This window comes from Manis pentadactyla, chromosome 9 (genome assembly GCF_030020395.1).
Source record: "Manis pentadactyla isolate mManPen7 chromosome 9, mManPen7.hap1, whole genome shotgun sequence".
Classification (NCBI taxonomy): Eukaryota; Metazoa; Chordata; class Mammalia; order Pholidota; family Manidae; genus Manis; species Manis pentadactyla.
Genome location: NC_080027.1, coordinates 28,668,381 through 28,687,256, shown reverse-complemented (window position 1 = coordinate 28,687,256; position 18,876 = coordinate 28,668,381). Strand labels below are relative to the sequence as shown.

At 34.0% G+C, this 18,876-nt stretch overlaps 1 protein-coding gene across 3 annotated transcripts in view; it reads left to right on the top strand.

Moving 5' to 3' along the window:
- Positions 1–17,556, top strand: part of TMEM135 (transmembrane protein 135) — a 254,688-nt gene extending 237,132 nt beyond the window's left edge. For 2 of the 3 annotated variants that reach the window (XM_057507151.1, XM_036906971.2), the window contains 7 exons: positions 962–1,031; positions 4,198–4,365; positions 7,334–7,397; positions 8,376–8,452; positions 12,298–12,396; positions 13,219–13,286; positions 15,242–17,556. In XM_057507151.1, the coding sequence (XP_057363134.1) occupies positions 962–1,031; positions 4,198–4,365; positions 7,334–7,397; positions 8,376–8,452; positions 12,298–12,396; positions 13,219–13,286; positions 15,242–15,374 (679 nt within the window). In that variant the 3' untranslated portion in view covers positions 15,375–17,556. The remainder of the gene's footprint in view (positions 1–961; positions 1,032–4,197; positions 4,366–7,333; positions 7,398–8,375; positions 8,453–12,297; positions 12,397–13,218; positions 13,287–15,241) is intronic. The other variant, XM_036906972.2, reaches the window with a different exon arrangement.
- The last annotated feature ends 1,320 nt before the right edge of the window (positions 17,557–18,876 follow it).

Genomic DNA, 18,876 nt, shown 5'->3' with positions numbered 1-18,876 from the left:
TTGGATTTTGGAGAAGGTCCTGATAATCCATTTGCAAATCGAATTAGATGTGGGGCCAGAATATCACTCTGCAAGTTATTGTTATAAACAGGAAAGAGTTAATATGTTGCAACCATGAAGATAATTAATTGACTGCAGTCTGGAAGCATTTTCAAGATTACTTCTTTTGGAATATGAATTCTGCAAAGAGAAAGGTGGAGACCTAAGCCCACTTTAGGTATTTTAGTTACTTTTCATACCTAAGTGAATAAATAGTCCTGGAACCAGCACACCAAATAATTAAAATTAGTGTGCCTTGAACAGTAGTCCTCCCAGAAGAAATGTTTATTAAATGCTAGAGGACTAAGTGGTTTCAAGTTTAATCACAAATAACCTACTTTTGAATGCCCACATGATCTATTTCTATACTTATTTTAGAAACTGAATTTTGAATTCTAAGACTATATCATGTTCTTTTCCAGATGTTTTCTCTCAGTATAATTAAGCATAAATTCCTGTAACCTGAGCACACCCCTCATTATGATTTTTGCTCAAGTACTGACTTCATGGGTGATTTATGACTGTTACACTCTACAATAAGCGATTTAAAGCTTCCAAAAGATTTGGCAGAGTATAGAGATAACATATACATATTTTTCATATTTAATCACAAATATTTACCAATATTACTTTTCAGTTCCAGATTTAAGTATTTTGATGGCAGTCGCATGTTTTATATACCTTGTTAAATGGTGAGCAACAAAGAAAAAAAAATGTGTTCTCTTTACTTCTGTGTGTCCTAAGAAGCCAAAATATGCACACATTTTGAAACCAATAGGTAAAAAGTTTTCTCCTTTTTTGGTTAGAGGATTTTGAGCAGATCTACACACACACATATGCGCGCGCGCGCGCACACACACACACACACACACACACACACACACACATTTTAATTATAATTAGCTTTTTGGTTTAATTTCAGATGTAAGCATGGACCAAGGCATAGATGTTGCAAACACTATGAAGATAATTGCATCTCTTACTGCATTAAGGTAAGTATATAAAAGTATCTACTTTATTAACCACAGGCAGTATGTATATTGAGGTAACTTATTTAGTAAAGCATAATTTCAAGGTAAGTGGAAAAGTTAAAAGTCATTGCTATCATTCTTTCACGGGATTTGAAGAATAAGAAATGTGTGAGAAATAGGTAACAGTTTAGTTTTCAGTACTCACTTTCCAGATCATTAGTTAAATAATTTGAAAATTAGCTTATTTCAAAATTAATGTAAAACTCACAAAGTAGAACGGGAAGCAACAACACATAAGACAGAAAAAGTAAAGTCAGTAAAATTTGTACTTTGTAACGTATTCTTCTTAGAATACATCCTAGAACCAAGGCCCTGGAGTGTGCTGTGTGCTAATGGTTGAGCAGCACATACGTTGACGGTGCACGATCTGTGACAGTGGCGTTTGGCTTTGGCCTTGTAAAGCTGTTACATTTTATAAGGTGTGGAGGTAACTGGAGCATGTTCGCGATTGCTCCACATTAAGAAAGTTAGCTATGGCCACTGGCAGGAATCCCCCACTCCCTGAAGTACTAGTGCACTAGTGCATCTCTCCCTACCATCTCACGTGCCTGCTCCCCCGCACCTCTCACCCCTCGACCCCAGTCACCACAACTCGGACAGGAAGCTATTTGCATGACAGCCTGGCATGGTACCACCTGCTGCTACAAGTTTCTTTTGTTTGAATGGTACCCTAACAGTTCTGATGTTTCAAAATGTTTGTGTTGTTTCTTAAAATACCTTATTTCCCCACTGTTATTGATGATCAGAAGAACATTGTTGTGCAGTACCCTAAAAGACAGTTTCTGATGGTCACTCTAGAAAGAAGGAATATATGACTTTAGTGCTTATGAATGTGACCACCTATGGCCTAGTGTTGATGGTGGCATTTGTGCAAGCCAGCACTTACCTGTAGAGTCCCCTAAGATATGACCAGGAGTAAAAGCAGAAGAGTATTTTTTCATTTGTGCAGTGGTTTCTAATACACTGTTTCCAAATCTGATTTCCTGCCCCACTTTTAAAGAGGAAAAAAAAAAAAAAAGGCAGTGTCTCTGGCAGCCTCAGAGTCCGCCAGCTCCCAGAGTTATTACTCCTCTAACTGGATAATTCTAGCTCAAGGGAAAACTTCAGAGGGGAACTAAGTTTTTTGATTAAATCAGAGGTAATTGAGAAATTTTGGGGGAAAGAGGAGGTGATGTTAAAGAAAAAATAGATGAGAAACTTAGAATTATAAGGCAGTAAAAAGATCTAGGCATTCTTCTGAATGTGAACCAGTACTATAAACTTGGTAATTTATGTATAAATTGGAATATCATGTCCATTAATGTAAAATTATTTGGAGACCAAGTGTTAAGTATTTAGGTGAGGAATTTACACCACAAATATAGTAAAATACTTTGATGGTGCACCTCATTATTCTATGGACTCAGTTATACTACATGTTAAATCTTATCCTTGAGTACATATTCATATAAGTTACTTTCTCTAACTCACTGTACTCCATTCATACTTTTTGTTGGTTCCTTGTACCTGCCAATCCCTTTTTTTGCTTTGTGCTTTCTATCCAAGCTCTCTGAAATGGTTTTCTCATGCTAGCTCCTTCTCTTTTGTGTCTATTTAAATGTCACATCCTTAGTAGCCTTCCTTTACCACTCAATCTAATATTTCTAATTTCTAATCTGACTTCTCTCCTTCTGCCCTGACTGTTTTCTCTGCAACACTTAGTGTAATCTGTGATTATTTTGTGTTTGCCTATTCACGTTCTCTTCCTCTAATGAGCATGGAAGCCCCATGATGGCCAGACCTTTCTGTCCTCTTCACCATTCGATCCCCGGCACCAAGTGTAATGCTTGGTATGTAAATGACCTTCAGTGATTATTTCCTGAATATGCAACAGGGTGAATGGATGGAGGGATGGGTGGAGTTCTTGAAAATAACGTGGAAAGATAGAAAGAACATGAGTATGCTCCTTGAGTCCTTATGTGTTTAATGTTACATAATTATTAATGGCAAGATAATAGAGTTTACATTTCCTACCTTAAACAAATACTGGGCAGTTTCAGTTAGGCAGATGCATGGTAATTCATACTTATTGATTGGACAGATTTCCATGTTTTAACCAATATTAGGTAGTTTCAGGTAATTAAGGAATGTTTCTTTACAGTAATGCAATTTTTTCTAAAAAGAAGGCTGCTGTCTGGAAAGCCCAAACCTAACCTTTGGAACTCAGCAGGCCAGCACTGTGTAGAATGTAGACATTTCCCCATTCTAATGGGGGGTGAGAGAGGAGGAAAGTGGGAGACCTATATTACAGTGTATTGATTGATTCATGTATAAAATGGTATTCTTTTTGATAACATTTTGTTTTGTGCTAATTGGAATATTTCAGTCTCAGTCTTAGGTGACATCTAAACTTTATTTTCCCAGTATTAAAATAAAATTGGCCAACATTAGTTATCCTCTCTGTTCCCTTTTACACTGTAATAGTTGAAGGTAATGCAGAGAAATGTTGGCAGCAAATACACACTTGTAGCCAATTTGCTTTTTCAAGTTGTATTTAGTGTACCTTGAAGTTACCATTCCCAAGAGATGCTTTAGCATGTGTGACACCATTGAGCACAGAATGATTATTTATTTCTCTGGGAAATCTTTTAACCTGATCATCAAAAAGTAAATACCAAAGATTTAAACAAATAATAAAATTATTTTTCTGTCAAAAGAATCCCTACTCATACTAATGATTAAGGGGGGTTTTCTGTTAAAATTTACAAATGCATTTGGTTTTATTAACTGTTTTTTGGATTTTCAGTGCTTTTGTTTCTAAAAACTCAATTTAGGTTTAGGAATGATAAATCCTGGTTGTCAACAAAATGTCAAAAAAATGGAAGTTTTGTACATAGACAAGCTTGGCCAGTGCTTGTGAAACTTTTTAAGTCTTTATGAATCAAATAATGTGTATTGAGTGCAAGATTTTGAACATATTTTTAAGGTAATTATTTTTTTGAGGTTTTTAAAAGACAATTTAAAAAAATAGCTGTTATATAATCTTGTATGTTTTTGAGCCCTATTTTAGTTCTGAGATGGTAAAACTCATGTCTGTCAGACTTCAAAATTTGGCTGTAAATCAGAATTTTCTCCCAATTTTCTCTAGGGTTTCATCAGAATGTTTAGTGTGGGATACTTGATCCAGTGCTGCCTCCGAATTCCCTCTGCATTTAGGCATCTGTTTACACAGCCATCCCGGCTGCTTTCTCTCTTCTACAATAAAGAGAACTTCCAGCTTGGAGCTTTTCTGGGCTCCTTTGTTAGTATATACAAGGTAAGGCTTTCAGAAGAGGAAAGAAAAATGGGAAATAAATAGCATGGTTATTGTTAGAATGAGATATTGCCTTAACTCATCTATCATTTTTTAGTGCTTCTTTCTATAGTATTGATAAATAACACTGCCAGATATATACAATATATTGGGAATTGAGGTTGGATAAATGTCTTCTTTTAAAATGTTATTTAGTATGCTTAGAAGTATAGACATATTTGCATTTATACGTAAAGATTGCAAAGACTCATTCTTTTTTCAGTAACACAGACATTAAGAAAATATGTACTTTCTGAAATTTCTAACATCAAAAATAATACTAATATACCTGGTCTTTTTGTTTTTCTTTATCGTATTTGCTGCCTGGATAGCGGTTTAAACATATTTGAAACCCTTAGAGCTGATATTAACACCTAATAGGACCAGAAAGGATTTTGTTGTAACTTATATAAGCAATGACTTATTTTCTCTCTTCTATCCACTCAATATTTCTACTTCTCTCTCAAATAACCAGAATTAACATTCTTCCAATCCTTTCTGTATGTCCCTGTAAACATACCCACACATACAAAAGTACAACACCTAAACACATATTTTGAGATCATCTGCGACACAGTGCTCTGCAATTTCTGAGTAATAGACTTCTGCTTAATGGGAATCACTCACATATAAATCACATTACTGACATATTTCATTAAACATTTAAAATTTAGATTCTAAATATATATTGTCAATGGTAAAATATGTTAACTCAGATTTATCTCTGCACACACATACACGTACGTTGTTAAACTCAAAAGAAAATTAATGCTGGGAAAATAGAGTTCTGGAGTTGTTTTGGGTAAGATGGTTATGTATCGTTTTATATAAAAGTTTACTTATAAAAGGTAGGTATGGGGAAGGTATTTTGAAATGGAAAGGAGGAGTGACAAACTATAGATAAGCTATAGTCATCACTTGTTATGAAATACTACTAATATCTGAGTATCGAAGAGTTAGTTAGGTGAGAATACTGGTAATTACATGTTTATATTCACATTCTTTTCCATTTCTCATGTTAAGAGTGTTTGTTTTTATTCTTAACATAAACTCTTAAATGTTTACATGCAGATCATCTCCAAATTTTTTAGCCCAGGTTGGTCATACTCTACTACCCAGCGCATCTCAGAGCATGGTGGTGGTGATTTGCTTTCATTTCTGTTACTAGTTATTTGCTTAGGTGATAAAATCTAGTGGTATTAAACTAAGGAAAATGCAAGCAAGCCAGAAAGTGCTTTAAGGGAAATATTCATGCAGTGTGTTCAAAGGCATATGCGATAAAAAAAAAATACCAATGTGATGAGCATCTTTATAAGAATGTAAGAGAAGGGTAGGGAAGCAAACCTTACTTCTGTCTTATTGATGAACTGCTACTTTTTTCATTCTTTAATGTTCCTCTTTATCTCTGGTAATATTCCTTGTTCTGAAGTCTACTTATGTGTGATGTTAACAGAACTACATCAGTTATCTTTTTGATAGTATTTGATGATATAGCATTGCCATCTTTTTACTTTAACCTTTGTGTCTTCAGTTTAATTATATATATATAGTTGGTCCTTGTCTTTTTATCCTATTTAATAAACTCTGTCTTTTCATTGTTTTTTTTCAAACTATTTACATTTAATGTATTTACTGATATGGCTAATTAAAATCTACCATCTTGCTAGTTGTTTTATATTTGTTCCATCCCAGTCTTTGTTTCTTTTTTTTTCTTTTTCCCCTTCTGGATTTTCTTTTGCATTTATATATACATTTTTAATTTTTAGTAATTTTTTGTATTTTTTTGTGCTCTGTCCTCACCAATGGCTTATAACTTACACCTCTTTTTTTTAATTTAGTGGTTGCCTGGACATTTATACTAAACATTTTTAGTTTATCAATGTTTCTTGATAATATTATACTGCTTAATTATATTGTAAGAATCTTCTAACACTATACTTCTGATTCCTCCTTCCCATCCTTTGTGTTATACATTTATCTTTTCACTTGTTATAAGTTCCACAAGACATTGTTACTGATTTTGTTTCAGACCAAGAGTCAAAAAACTTTCTATAAAGGCCCACGAGTGAATATTTTAAGCTTAGTGTCACAACTACTCAGCTCTGCTGAGTTGTACTATAAAGTAGCCAAAGACAACCCATACATATTGAGCATGGCTTTGTTTTAATAAAACTTTATCATACTATAATTAGAATTTCATGTAATTTTTATATCACAAAATATTTTTTATCAATTTAGAAGTGTAAAACTGTTCATAACTCAAAGCCATATAAAAACAGGTGGCAGGTCCAATTTGGCTAGTAGGGGATAGTTTTTTAACCATTGCTTTAGACAGTTAATTCATTTTTATAGCAATTGAAAATACGAAAAAAATGTGTCTTCTAAATTTACTGTCATTTTTCCATTTTCAGAGCTCTTCATTTCTTTTTGTAGACCTAAATTTTTATCTGGCATCATATTCCTTCTGCTTGCAGAACTACCTTTAACATTTCTGGATATGCAGGTCTGCAGGTGATGAATTTTCGCAGCTTTTATCTGTCTGAGAAAGTCTTTATTTCACCTTTAATTGAAAAATATTTTCTCTGGATCTATAATTCTAGCTTGTCAGATTTGTAGTTTATCCGGCTTTTTCTCCTTGTTAGATAGAGTGGGAGTGATACTTTTCCCAGCTTCCTTCATGTAGGCAAAAGTAGAATTTGTGGATTCATTTTGAAAATTTGTTATAATAAAAATATTACATATCATTTCTTAATGGAGTCTAGCTAATAACAACAAAAGGTTATTGTTTGTAATTTTCACAATCATATATTCAGTTTGATTTAGATAAGATAATTGATTTACCTCCCAAGTGACTCATTAATTACACATGTTACATGCACTTTTTTTCTAGAAATGAAACAATTGAAGTCGTTGTATTTTCTTCTTGATACAGGGTACTAGTTGCTTCCTGCGCTGGGTCAGAAACCTGGATGATGAACTGCATGCTATTATAGCTGGTAAAGCAATGATAAAAAAAGAATTATTATTATTATTGCATCAATCAGTGGTAGAAGTGAATCAGAAGTAATTTGCAAATTAATCTGATTTCTGCGTCTCTTCTTTTCTCTGTAATAGAATCCCTTTCCAGGCACTAGTCCAAATAGTTCTTTATTTGCAAAGTTTGACGTATCAAGGCACCCTTGCCATCTGGTGTTTTGAGTTGGCAATGTAATGACTTGGTTATCTGCCCCACTGTAAGTCAGAAATCCTAGGGAATGTGTCACAAAAGAACATAAAGACTTAAAATGCTATATGAGTGACTAATGGAAGTGTAATGAAAAGATTTCTTAAAATACCCTGTTTTAGCACTGGCAAGTGACATCTATTTTAATATTTTATTTTATATGTTAGGCACTTAAAAATTTTATAACAATAAAATCTGAAGAACATTTTCTACAAGTGCAACATATGTACTACTTAAGACAATTTTTCAGATATTTATTAGTAAATATTCCTACTATTAATATTCCAGGCCTACCACCACCTTGTTTTTTCCATTTATAGAATGAATGCAAGACTGAAGAGAAGTGTGATGATAGCACTAAAAATAATTTGAGCTGTTAGGAGAATAGATGAATAAATATTTCCACTTAAAATCAGAAATGATGCCATTAGTCTTTAAAAAATCATTTTTGAATATCATTGTATTTGGCAAGACCACTGCTGTTTTTAAAGGTAAATTTGGAATGTAAAATTTCTTATCACATGTGTAGCAGAACTGTCTGTGCCTAACTCTAAAAGTCAATTTTTTAATGTAAAAATATGTGATAATAACTTGCCCTATTTAATGTCATTAAGTATATTACTGTCCTTGATTTTGTTGTACCAAAAGGCAGTGCTACAAATCATTTATTTCCTCTTTAAATGAATTACACTTCTGAATGACTTATAACAAAGATTTTGAGATCTGATCAGTTTTGCCTCATTTATTTCAGGATTTTTGGCGGGAATATCAATGATGTTTTATAAAAGCACAACAATTTCCATGTATTTAGCTTCTAAATTAGTAGAGGTAAGCAAACACTTTGATGCATGTATGATTCCAAAGGCTATAGAACTTTTCTAGTTGCTTTAGTAGCAAATATGTATTCCAATTCTAATCCCATAAAATTATTTACCAAATCAGTTCCCCTATTTATTCTTCTTTCTTTGTGTGTGTTATTTTCAAATACAAATGAGTATAGAAAAAATAATGTAATTAGCTCTCATGTACCCATCATACAGCTTCAAGTTAGCAGCACTTGGCCAATATCATTTCAATTTTACTGCCCCAGGCCCCAAGTCCTGCATTAATTTAAAGTCAATTCCAGACATGATATCACTTTATCCATGAACAACTCAGGATAAAGACTCCTTAAAGACAAAGACTAAAGGACAAAGACTTCTTAAAAACAAACAAGCCAATCAACAATACCACCAAAGTATAATTAAAATATCATTATCGTACATTGTTTTAAAAACCTAGTAGCCTAGTAGTTCTTTAATATTATCCTATATCCAGTTAGAGCTTACATTTTCACCGTGTCACAAAGTGTTTTTACAGTCCCTTTATTTCAGTCTGGATCTGAAGTCTCTTTTCGTTTATAGTAGTCACCTTCACTTCTTTATTTCTCCCCCCCACCATTTCTTTTTTTCCTTGCTATTTTTTGTTAATAATCTAGGTCATTAGTTCTATGGAATTTCCCACATTCTGGGCTTTGCTGATTGCATCCTTACTCGTGGTGGTAACATGTTTCTTTAACTCATGTATTTCTTGTAAACTGTTCATTAGAGGAGAGGCCTAAGCAAATTCAGGTTTAATTTGGGGTGGGGATGGTGGCAGAAATACTTCACATTTACCATGTATGCGAATTTCTGTTGCACCACATTAGGAAACACAAAAATATCTGGTTGTCTCTCTTTTTGTGATGCTGAGATGGATCGGTAGGGTCAGGGTTGTTAGAGCCAACATAAGGCTCCCCACTGGTCCTGAACCTGATTGTTCTAGCAGCCACTAATGGTCACTAACCAGGATGTGTTATTTCATTGAGGATTCTGAAATGATCATAATCTAGTAGTATTGTCTCTTCTGCATTTTTTTTTTTTGTAGATAATTATTTTTTATTGAAGGGTAGTTGACACACAGTATTACATTAGTTTCAGGTGTACAACATAGTGATTCAACATTTATATACATGATAATTCTAGCTACCAGCTATCACCATACAAAGTTGTTAAAATATTTTGACTATGTTCCTTACTTCTGCCTTTTTTTTAACGGGATTCTTCTAAAAAGAAGTTTCCCTTTTCAGCTAGGTTACTTTGAAGTCTTTTGTGCACAAAGTCCTAATAAGATACTTGATCACTTCCCTTTATTTACTAGTGGTCACAATGAGTTAGTCCCTAGAATCCTGCACAGTTGCCCTATGAGTCCTTATTTTCAAGTGTTGTCACGAATACATGGATTTTAACATAGTTGGTTTGTTTCGAACCATTGCAGTCATTATGCTCAAATTCCTCCAGCTTTGACCATGAGAGTCCCTTCAAGTTGATTCCAGTTTCTTTTTGACTTAATGCCAGTATTTTTGATAGTTTCTTACTTAGTGGTAGGATACATTTCCTGCCCCAGACACAGAATCAGCCTTTTTCCCAATAGCCCATAGTTTCTTTTGGTGGGAAATGGTACTTAGACTCTGGGTAACTGTAGGTTTTTTACTCCCAGGGTAAGTCATTGTTTCTCAACCTTTCCAGTAAACAGAGCTAGAGAATCCTACCTCCACTCCCTTTCTTTTTATAGAAAGATAAAATAATTAGGGACATACTGGTATTTCCAATTCAAAGTTATCATTATGTATTTTATTTAACTTACTCGATTTTTAAGAAGTTTTATGTCACTGATAATCTGTGTCTCTAATGACATTAAGAAAATTACATCTTTGCTTTATCCAAATGTGTGTGTGTATGTGTGCATGAGAGAGAGAAGGAGAGAAAGATTGATTATTTTTTTCTCAGTGCAATTGGAGGCCATTGGAGAGTTTTAAGCATGGAAATGACATATGATTTAATTCACATTTTACAAAGAACATTCTGGCTATTATATAGAGACTGGATTAGAGGCAAGACTGGTAGTTGGAGGAATAGTTAGTCTCAGCAGGACATGGTGGCGTATGTCCAGATAGTAACAGTAGAGATGGAGAGAAGTACACAGATCTGGTGCATGTGTAGGAGATAATGTCGAAGGGGAGTGAGAGAAAGAAAATAATCCCTAGCTAACAAAATATATTCTTTGACACAGGGGGAATCCAATATCGAGATCTAGTTTGTAAAAGGTGTGTCTTATAGCTGCTTCCCTAAATGGCTGGCTTTTTTAAAGCCAGACAGTGGTATTGCTCTGTTTCTTGTAACAATAACCTGTTTCTGGTCTTGGCAAAAGAAACTGGTTTATAAAGTGTGCTAATGAGAACTTATTTTTAAATAGAGGAAATTAGAAATTTAAGATTATGGTGTCTACTGTAGAATTAATGACTATGGTGTAATAGGCAATTTCCTATGATTGAAGTTAATTTTATATTAAAATTCTGTGTTACTTACTATGCACATTAATTACTATATAATGAATATTAAATAAAAATCAGCAACGTAGACAGTATTTTTCTTGGTAAAAAGTTATTTCCAAGATATATTTATTGGGTATGTATTATGTTCCCATTACTGTTGTAGGTGCTGGTAAACGTATGGAAGTACAGGGTGTGGTTCCTGCCCTTCTTTAACCTAGAATCTGGTTCAGTAGATAGGTTTTATTATAAGAAACAATTAGGAGCATAATTATTCCATATATTAAAAGATACTTATTTCACATAATGATTCTAGAATGCCATTCTACCACATCTGAATTTCATTTTCATCAACATGAATACACTACAATATATCTGTACCTTGTAATACACTGTCATATTATTTATAAAATAATGACCCATGTTCATCCTGTTTCCTAAGTAGATTGTAACTCTTTCTATATATCTTACAGATTGATATTAATGTTATAGTAAAATGCTATATTACTGTGTAATAAATATTAAATAAAAATCAGCTATATACATAACTTTTTTCTTGAAAAAAATTGTTATGTTCTTTATTTTATGGGTGATGCATATCTTCTTGAGCCTTTCTGCACCCTGTTGGAATGCCATTATCTCATTGTCTTCTTGCCATTTTTCTGGCTAGTTTTACTTTAGTTTTCCCATGGTCCAAAAAGCCCATTTTCATGAATTATCCCATGGTCTGTCCATATACATTTGGTGGCAGTCTGCCACATGTATTCTTACTTCACCCTGCTTGTGACCCTGCTTCTTCTTTCTTCCCATAGAATCATATTGATCCTCTGCCTCTTACAAGGCAGCAGTGTTAAAAGTGTGCTAGTGCTGTGCTAGTCTGTGAACTGTTGGTTATCAGTTCACAAGATAAGTAAAATCCCTCATTCCTAGCTTAGTGATGAGAATATAGTGAACATTATTATATGTTGAATGAATGAATGACTGAATGAATGAATAGATCTAACAGGGGAGGGGGGATCTGATAAAAGATCATTGAAGAGCAAATGCCATAGAAGAGGTAGAACTACAGTGCTATTGGGAATTTTCACAGAAAAGTATTATTTCTGGCATCTGGTGTTTGGGTGAGGGGATGAGGGAAAGGGCAGGGCTGATGCTTAATGCCATCATGGGAGATGCAACCTTTGATTTGAGCACTGAAAGGACTGTTAAGGTTTTGAAAGGTAGAAAAAAATAGTCATAGGTAGGGAGCATATTGCTCCACTATCTTGTTAATGCTATTTAAAGTTGTTTTCTTTATAAATCTTGTATTATGCTTGTTTTGCAGACAATGTATTTCAAAGGCATCGAAGCAGGAAAGGTTCCTTATTTTCCCCATGCAGATACTATTATCTATTCCATCTCTACGGCAATTTGCTTCCAGGCTGTAAGTATAGCTTTTTGAAATGAGAAATAGAATTATCTCTTTTTCTAGTGTACATTAAATCAATGGGGGGACTATAGAGGCCCAGAAGCACTTCTATTTATTATACTTTATGCTTTTTTTTTTTTTTTTTTTAGCGAGATAGCTTACAAGTTTCAAATCATTAAACATGTTAACATAATGGTCCAGGTCATGTTTTATGAACACAACAATTTTTCAGTTTGAAGAGAGTGCAATTTTTATAGGTAAATTATTACTCTAGTGCATTGTCTAGAATGCCCCAATTTACTTATACTTCTTCTAGAAAAGGGATGCCATGGTAATAAATAAGAATAATTGCATTTCCCCAGGATTTCTTAGGCAGTGAGGATAGGGGTAGAATCTTGTTTAATAGAAGCATTGTTCTATCTCTTTAAATTCTGCAATCATCATTATTGATGGTAATAATTTTAGGGGCTGGGGCTGTTGCAACATTTTTGAGATAGCTTTTAATTTGCAAATTCTCAAAGTAATGCTGCCAGACTGATAAACTTATTATAACCAGTGAAGTACCAGACATCTAATGGGTATTCAGTAAATGCTTCCTAATAATATTGACTATTAACTCAATTATTATTTCACAAGCAACACTCCTATTTGGAAGCATATTTACAAAGATTCTTGATAGTTATCAACTTAGTATTTATATGTTTTTGTTATTATTGTCATTGCCCTGTCATTTTTAAAATACATTGAGCAACAAAAATAGAGATACAACTCTGTTGCCTAAAACTGCTGATAATATTTGCTGTTTACTAAAAGAAGTCTCAAATTGAATAATCTTAGGCTGTCATGGAAGTTCAGACCTTGCGGCCATCTTACTGGAAGTTCCTTTTAAGACTCACGAAGGGCAAGTAAGTGACTGAGATGTTTTAACTGATCATAGAAATAAACCAGTTTCCCTAGAAAAATTTTGAATCTTTTGTCCCCTTGAGGGGATAATCTCTCAGTTTAAAGTAGGTATCTAAATATAAATCAAATGTGACCAACTTAATAAGAATAACATTGGGTGTTCTTTTAGTGAACATTGTTTTAACTCTTCTTCTCCCTATATTATTTTAGATATTTTAGGTGTTCTAGATTAATATTATGTTGATTTTCAAACTGTAAATTAGTTGTTCCATACCGTAGTTAAATCAATTTTTTAAATCTTGGATCTCTTTTTTGTTACTAAAAACATTAAACAGATTCTTCAGAAATCATGCCTAAAGCAATTGAGTGATTTCCATTTTGGAAAAATAATCACATTCTCTTGCCTGATAGTGTAAGCATACTTTCCTTTGCGTTTCTAACATGTTCTTTATGGTGGTTGTTCTTGCTAACGTTTCCTGATCTTAATTTCATTCTTGCTGGAGGCAGCTTGACCTGATAGAATGACCGTGTGCCCTGGAGTCACATCTAGGCCTGACGTCAGTGCTGACTCCTTTAGCTCTGCTGCTGGTGGGAAAGTTGTTGGCCTCATGAGCCCCAGTTTCTTTCTTTCTACAATGAAACAATAATACATACTCTACATTATTATGGAAAAATTGAGATGTTTACAGTAGCAGTTAGTAGGCACACAGTAAATTGGAGTTGCTATTAATATTGCTATTAATTGCTAATTACTAATAGTAGTTATATTAATATTACTAATAGTAATAATAGAAACAGTTGTACAGTGATTCCCATGTCTCAGATATGTGGGTTTTTTAAATTTGTTTTTGGAGGCTCCGCTGGGATAGATATGGTTTTAAGATGCGCATATAACACATATAGTACATACATACATATTTAATCTTTAAAATAGCTCAATGTGATAGGTACTATTAATATCCCAGTTTTACATATGAGGAAAAAAGAGATGCACAGAGAGGTCAGATAGCTTGCCAGAATCACACAGCCAGTAAGTGATGTTGCTGGCATACGAGCCAGGCAGTCTGTCTTCAGAATTCTTCCTCTTAGCCATGATACTCTGTATCTTTTACAGTATTGTTATTTAATTATTTATTTGTCATTTACTTTTTCTGCACATTAAAGAGTTTAATCAGTTGATTATTTTGGAGGGGAACTTACTTTGGAAAGAGACTAATAAAAGTCACATTTATTGGCTCTTGAAATAATGATGCTGGCCAGTGATTCAAAACTAATTTTACTCTGCTCGCTTTTCTTCAGAAAGGAAATGCTTGTGATCCAGGCACAGAGACAGAGAGTCCAAATTAGTTAAATTAGCTAATTTGCTAAATATGCACATTAGCTAAATATGTATCTTTAAAAAATTTTTGATCTCTTGGGCTAGATGACTGATAAAATGAGGGTGTGTTTTTACTCAGTTTTGTCTATTAAATTTGAAAATCTGCTTGCTGTTTGCTCTGTAACCATCAAGTATTTGCACATTTGGATGCCTTTTCTGTTGATTGTGAGGCATTAAAAGGTCAGTTATGAGAGAAATTACATTTTAATACCTTTCCTCATTGATAAATGTTAGCTCACTGATTGTTTTTTTAGTTGCCTGAGATTTCATTCATTAGAAAAATCTTAATGAACCTGTTTTCCAGTTTGACACAATCCATTGGAAAAAACTCTAAAAGGGTTTAAAGTAATGATGCTAATCTCTGGGGTTTCAGGTGTGGGGATTATTATCTCTTAAAGGAAATATGGGATAGTGAATCTTGAGGAAGAGTATCGAAGTGACTTTTGAATCTGCCATTGAGTCTTTTGCCATGTCAGTCTTTTCTGTTTTCTCATCTCATGAAAGATGTGAAATAGAGTAAGTCATCTTGTTTTATAAACTTCATTAAGTACTTGATCACTGTTGTCCTCTGTTTTACAGATTTGCTGTCATGAACCGAAAAGTCCTTGATGTTTTTGGTACTGATGCATCTAAACACTTTCAGGATTTCATCCCTAGGTTGGATCCGAGATATACAACTGTCACACCAGAGTTGCCCATTGAGTTTTCTTGAAGATGACTGTAGTATATTCATGTGACTTAACGTTTCATTATTTTATCCTGAAGAGTTAATTGTGTTGAGCACAAAGAAGGGGTCCGAGCTTGAACTTCAGTGTTATTTCAGTGAGAGATGTTCTTATTTTTGTTTTTTTACCAATCAGAAATACAGAAGCTTTTTAGGAAGGTGTTGCTTAATAATTAAGCTCCCTCCATAGCCAGAATCTGATTCTGGATCACTGTAATGGTTGACATGATGATGTACTATTGTTTAAATTATGTCCACAAGCGTTATTAAATAATCTGTGTAGAAATTTAGTAACAAATAGGTATACTTAAAATTACTTTAGAAGATGTTTTTAGTTCATTCCAATATAATTCTTGGTAAAAACTAAGAATATTTCTGCATTTTAGGATACAAAGGATCACGGGTACATGGATTTGGTCTGTATTTTTTTTTTTAACTTTTGAACTGGTAACTATGGTAGTGAAATGTTACGGATATGAAGTAACTCTTCACAGACAATGCTGCTTTAGTATAGAGCAATTTAATTGGAGAAAGTGGCCATTCTTACTCCAGGGCTGCACAACACGGGTCTTACACCGTTTGGATCAATGCCGTGGTATCCATGCTCTTCCTCCACTGAGACCTTCATTTCTGCCCACGATCAGCTGGGCTGTTTGGCAGCCCAGTGAACCTATGTACTAATGGCAGGCTAGGAGCAAATGGAAATGGCCGTATCTGATGAAGCTGAAATGTATGTTTCAGTCTTTTGCAGAAACATTGCACTTGAATATTTAAAAGCAAATGAAGTTACTGTTAAAGCTCCTGCAAGTTTGTCCTGTTTGTTCTCATGTATAAGGACTGACTTTTTCATAGCTAGTTTGTATGCCATTGTTGATATAGAAGGGATCAAAATCCTATGGGACAAAAACAGTTTGGGTAAGTCTGGCAGTTTGTTCCCTCAACTGTTTCACCTATACAGTGAATGTTTTACAACTAAAAAACAATATAACAATCCAGCGGTGATTAAAAAGTTCATTTCATTACTAATCTGATTCAGGTTCTCTAGCCTCTTTTCAAAAGATCATTGTCAGTAAAATCATTTTTACTCCTGTTAGAATAAATGACAAAATGTAGTCACTGCTGATTATGAGTTCGTTCAGAACAGCTGTGATTGAAATATGATCACACTTTAGAGGGAAAAGTTATACTTTTCTACATTAATAAAAGGCTTAAGTGGTTGTGTCTACAGTTATTGTAACCTATACCTATGATGATGGTATATTTTTTTAATACAATTTTGTTGCTGAAAAGCTTTGGGCCATTAGAAATTAATTACACAGTAGAACTTGTGTTGCAACAAGAATTATAACCCAGACCTTAAAAATGCTTAATCCTTCATATTCAATTTCATCAAGACTTGTATCTTTCTGGCAAATTGAAACCCAACGAAAAGACAGACTCTGGTACTGTGGTAACAGAGAGCCACTTTAATGTGGTCAAAATTTTGCATTGTGATTAACATTTTAGAGCCAACTTGTCTGCGGGGCAATACTGTTAAAGGATCGTTTTGGTTTCAGACTTCAAAATCGATTAATAAATTAAGTTTTAAGTTTTTACTCTCTGGAATCAAAATGGTGATTGGTACTGTGTTTACTTTCAAGTAGCAGTGAAGAACGCACTGCGACCTGCACCTTGTTTTCCTATTTAAAAATTAGGTTTATACTATTTCCCCTGTCAGGTTAAAAGGAAAACACTTTCATTTGTAAGTTACTGCTTTCGTTGACATTAAAAGACTAAGATATTGAAAGACAAGTTCTACTGAAATTTGATGAGATTGTTTAGTAAAATTTTTCTGGTAAAAGGGACATTTTCTATGATTTACTTTTTGTTTTTCTATTTTACAAACTACAGTCATCTTTTACTTTGTATAAACTGTAAAATTAAATAACCGACATGAAGCAGAATACACTAATGAATGTATAGCTTGAATTAATAGTTAACTAATTTGCAGTGGTGAATAGAGAAGTCCAATTTGATTTCATTGGGACAGACTGTAAACAAGCAAACGCAAACTCTGCGTTTATATTCCTGAAGACAATCAAAATGAACACCTTTCTACCTCTAACTAATCAGGTATTGATTGACAACTTGGCATCATAAATAAAGTCAAATAGATGTCTCCATTCCAAAACATGGTTTATAGTCCTTTTAATATGTGAAGAAATCCTGCCTATGGGAAGTTTCTACCAGAACCGGTTATATTTAACATTAATATGCTCCCTTAATATTTCCTACATCTTTATGTAGACTGGAAAACAGGGCATTGGGGGTAGGTGAGTATAGTTTGGTTGTTTCATTGCCATTTCCTGTATTAATAAAGTAATAAAATCCTCAAGTTAGTACCAACCAAGTAAAGACTGAGGTTGCAAGATAACAAACTGTCTCAAATCTATTAGATTCTGAACAGTTTTTCATCAGATAGTTCTGGTTCATTTTATTACTCATTTCTGAAATAAAACCTTTGGTTCATTTTCTTTTATTTCTGATTACTTATGTAACTTTTCATCTGTGAACAGTGTCACTCCGTCAATGCCTCATTAATTATCTGCCTTCATTTGTTGTTTAGCCAGTTGTTATTTAATTTAGAGTTTCATCTTTTTGCTCTCAGATTTTATAATTTACTTTTCTTCTAGAATGAGTGTGTCTTTTATGATGAAACCCAAATCGGTCAATTGTCACAGTATTTTCTTGTTGCAACTGAGTATTCACCTCCTGTACATTGTGTCTAGTTAACATTTGATTTCGTTGTTACTGCCGACAGAATTGTTTCTGCTTGTGTTTTGCCACAAGCTTGAGTTCCTAAGTCCTCTGTCAATGTGTCTGATGAAAGTCAGTTTACCTCAAGGAGCTTCGTCTACTTGCTTATGTTGCCTCCTGCTCACGGTGGTCAAGAAGCTTCTGGGCAAAGCTGGAGGGAATGTGACCCCTGGGAGCTGTGACCTGGTATCTTTCTGCCTATGAATCAGAGAAGCCACCAAGCCCATTGAGTCCTTGAAGTCCCCTGTGATTAATTTTTATTTGTATAAGTAGAAAGTAGTTTGACAGGGCAACAAAATCATTCTTAACATGGGTAGTTTTTTTGATCCCAAAAGGCAAAAGTATTCATGTCTGAATTCTGTGCTCGCTGAGATGTCTGATACACCGCATTTCCTCTAATACCATGACTTGTTGCTGCTTATCTTCTCAGTGTCCATTTTCAGATAGACAATTTAGGTAACTGAAAATGAGTGATGAAGGAAAAATACATAAGAAAAACAATGAGAAATGAATATTTTCTGTAGGGCCGGGCTGAGACTGTGATGAGTAGTGAGGTTGGCCTAATTGTCGATGCCCAGGAAACAGTTCTTCATTTGCCTCAACCCTGTGCCTTCCTTTTTATAGCCCTTTCCTGTTGGTGCTTTAGTAGCTCACAATTCCTTCTTGTGGAATTAGCAAGGGAAGGCGTGTCAGG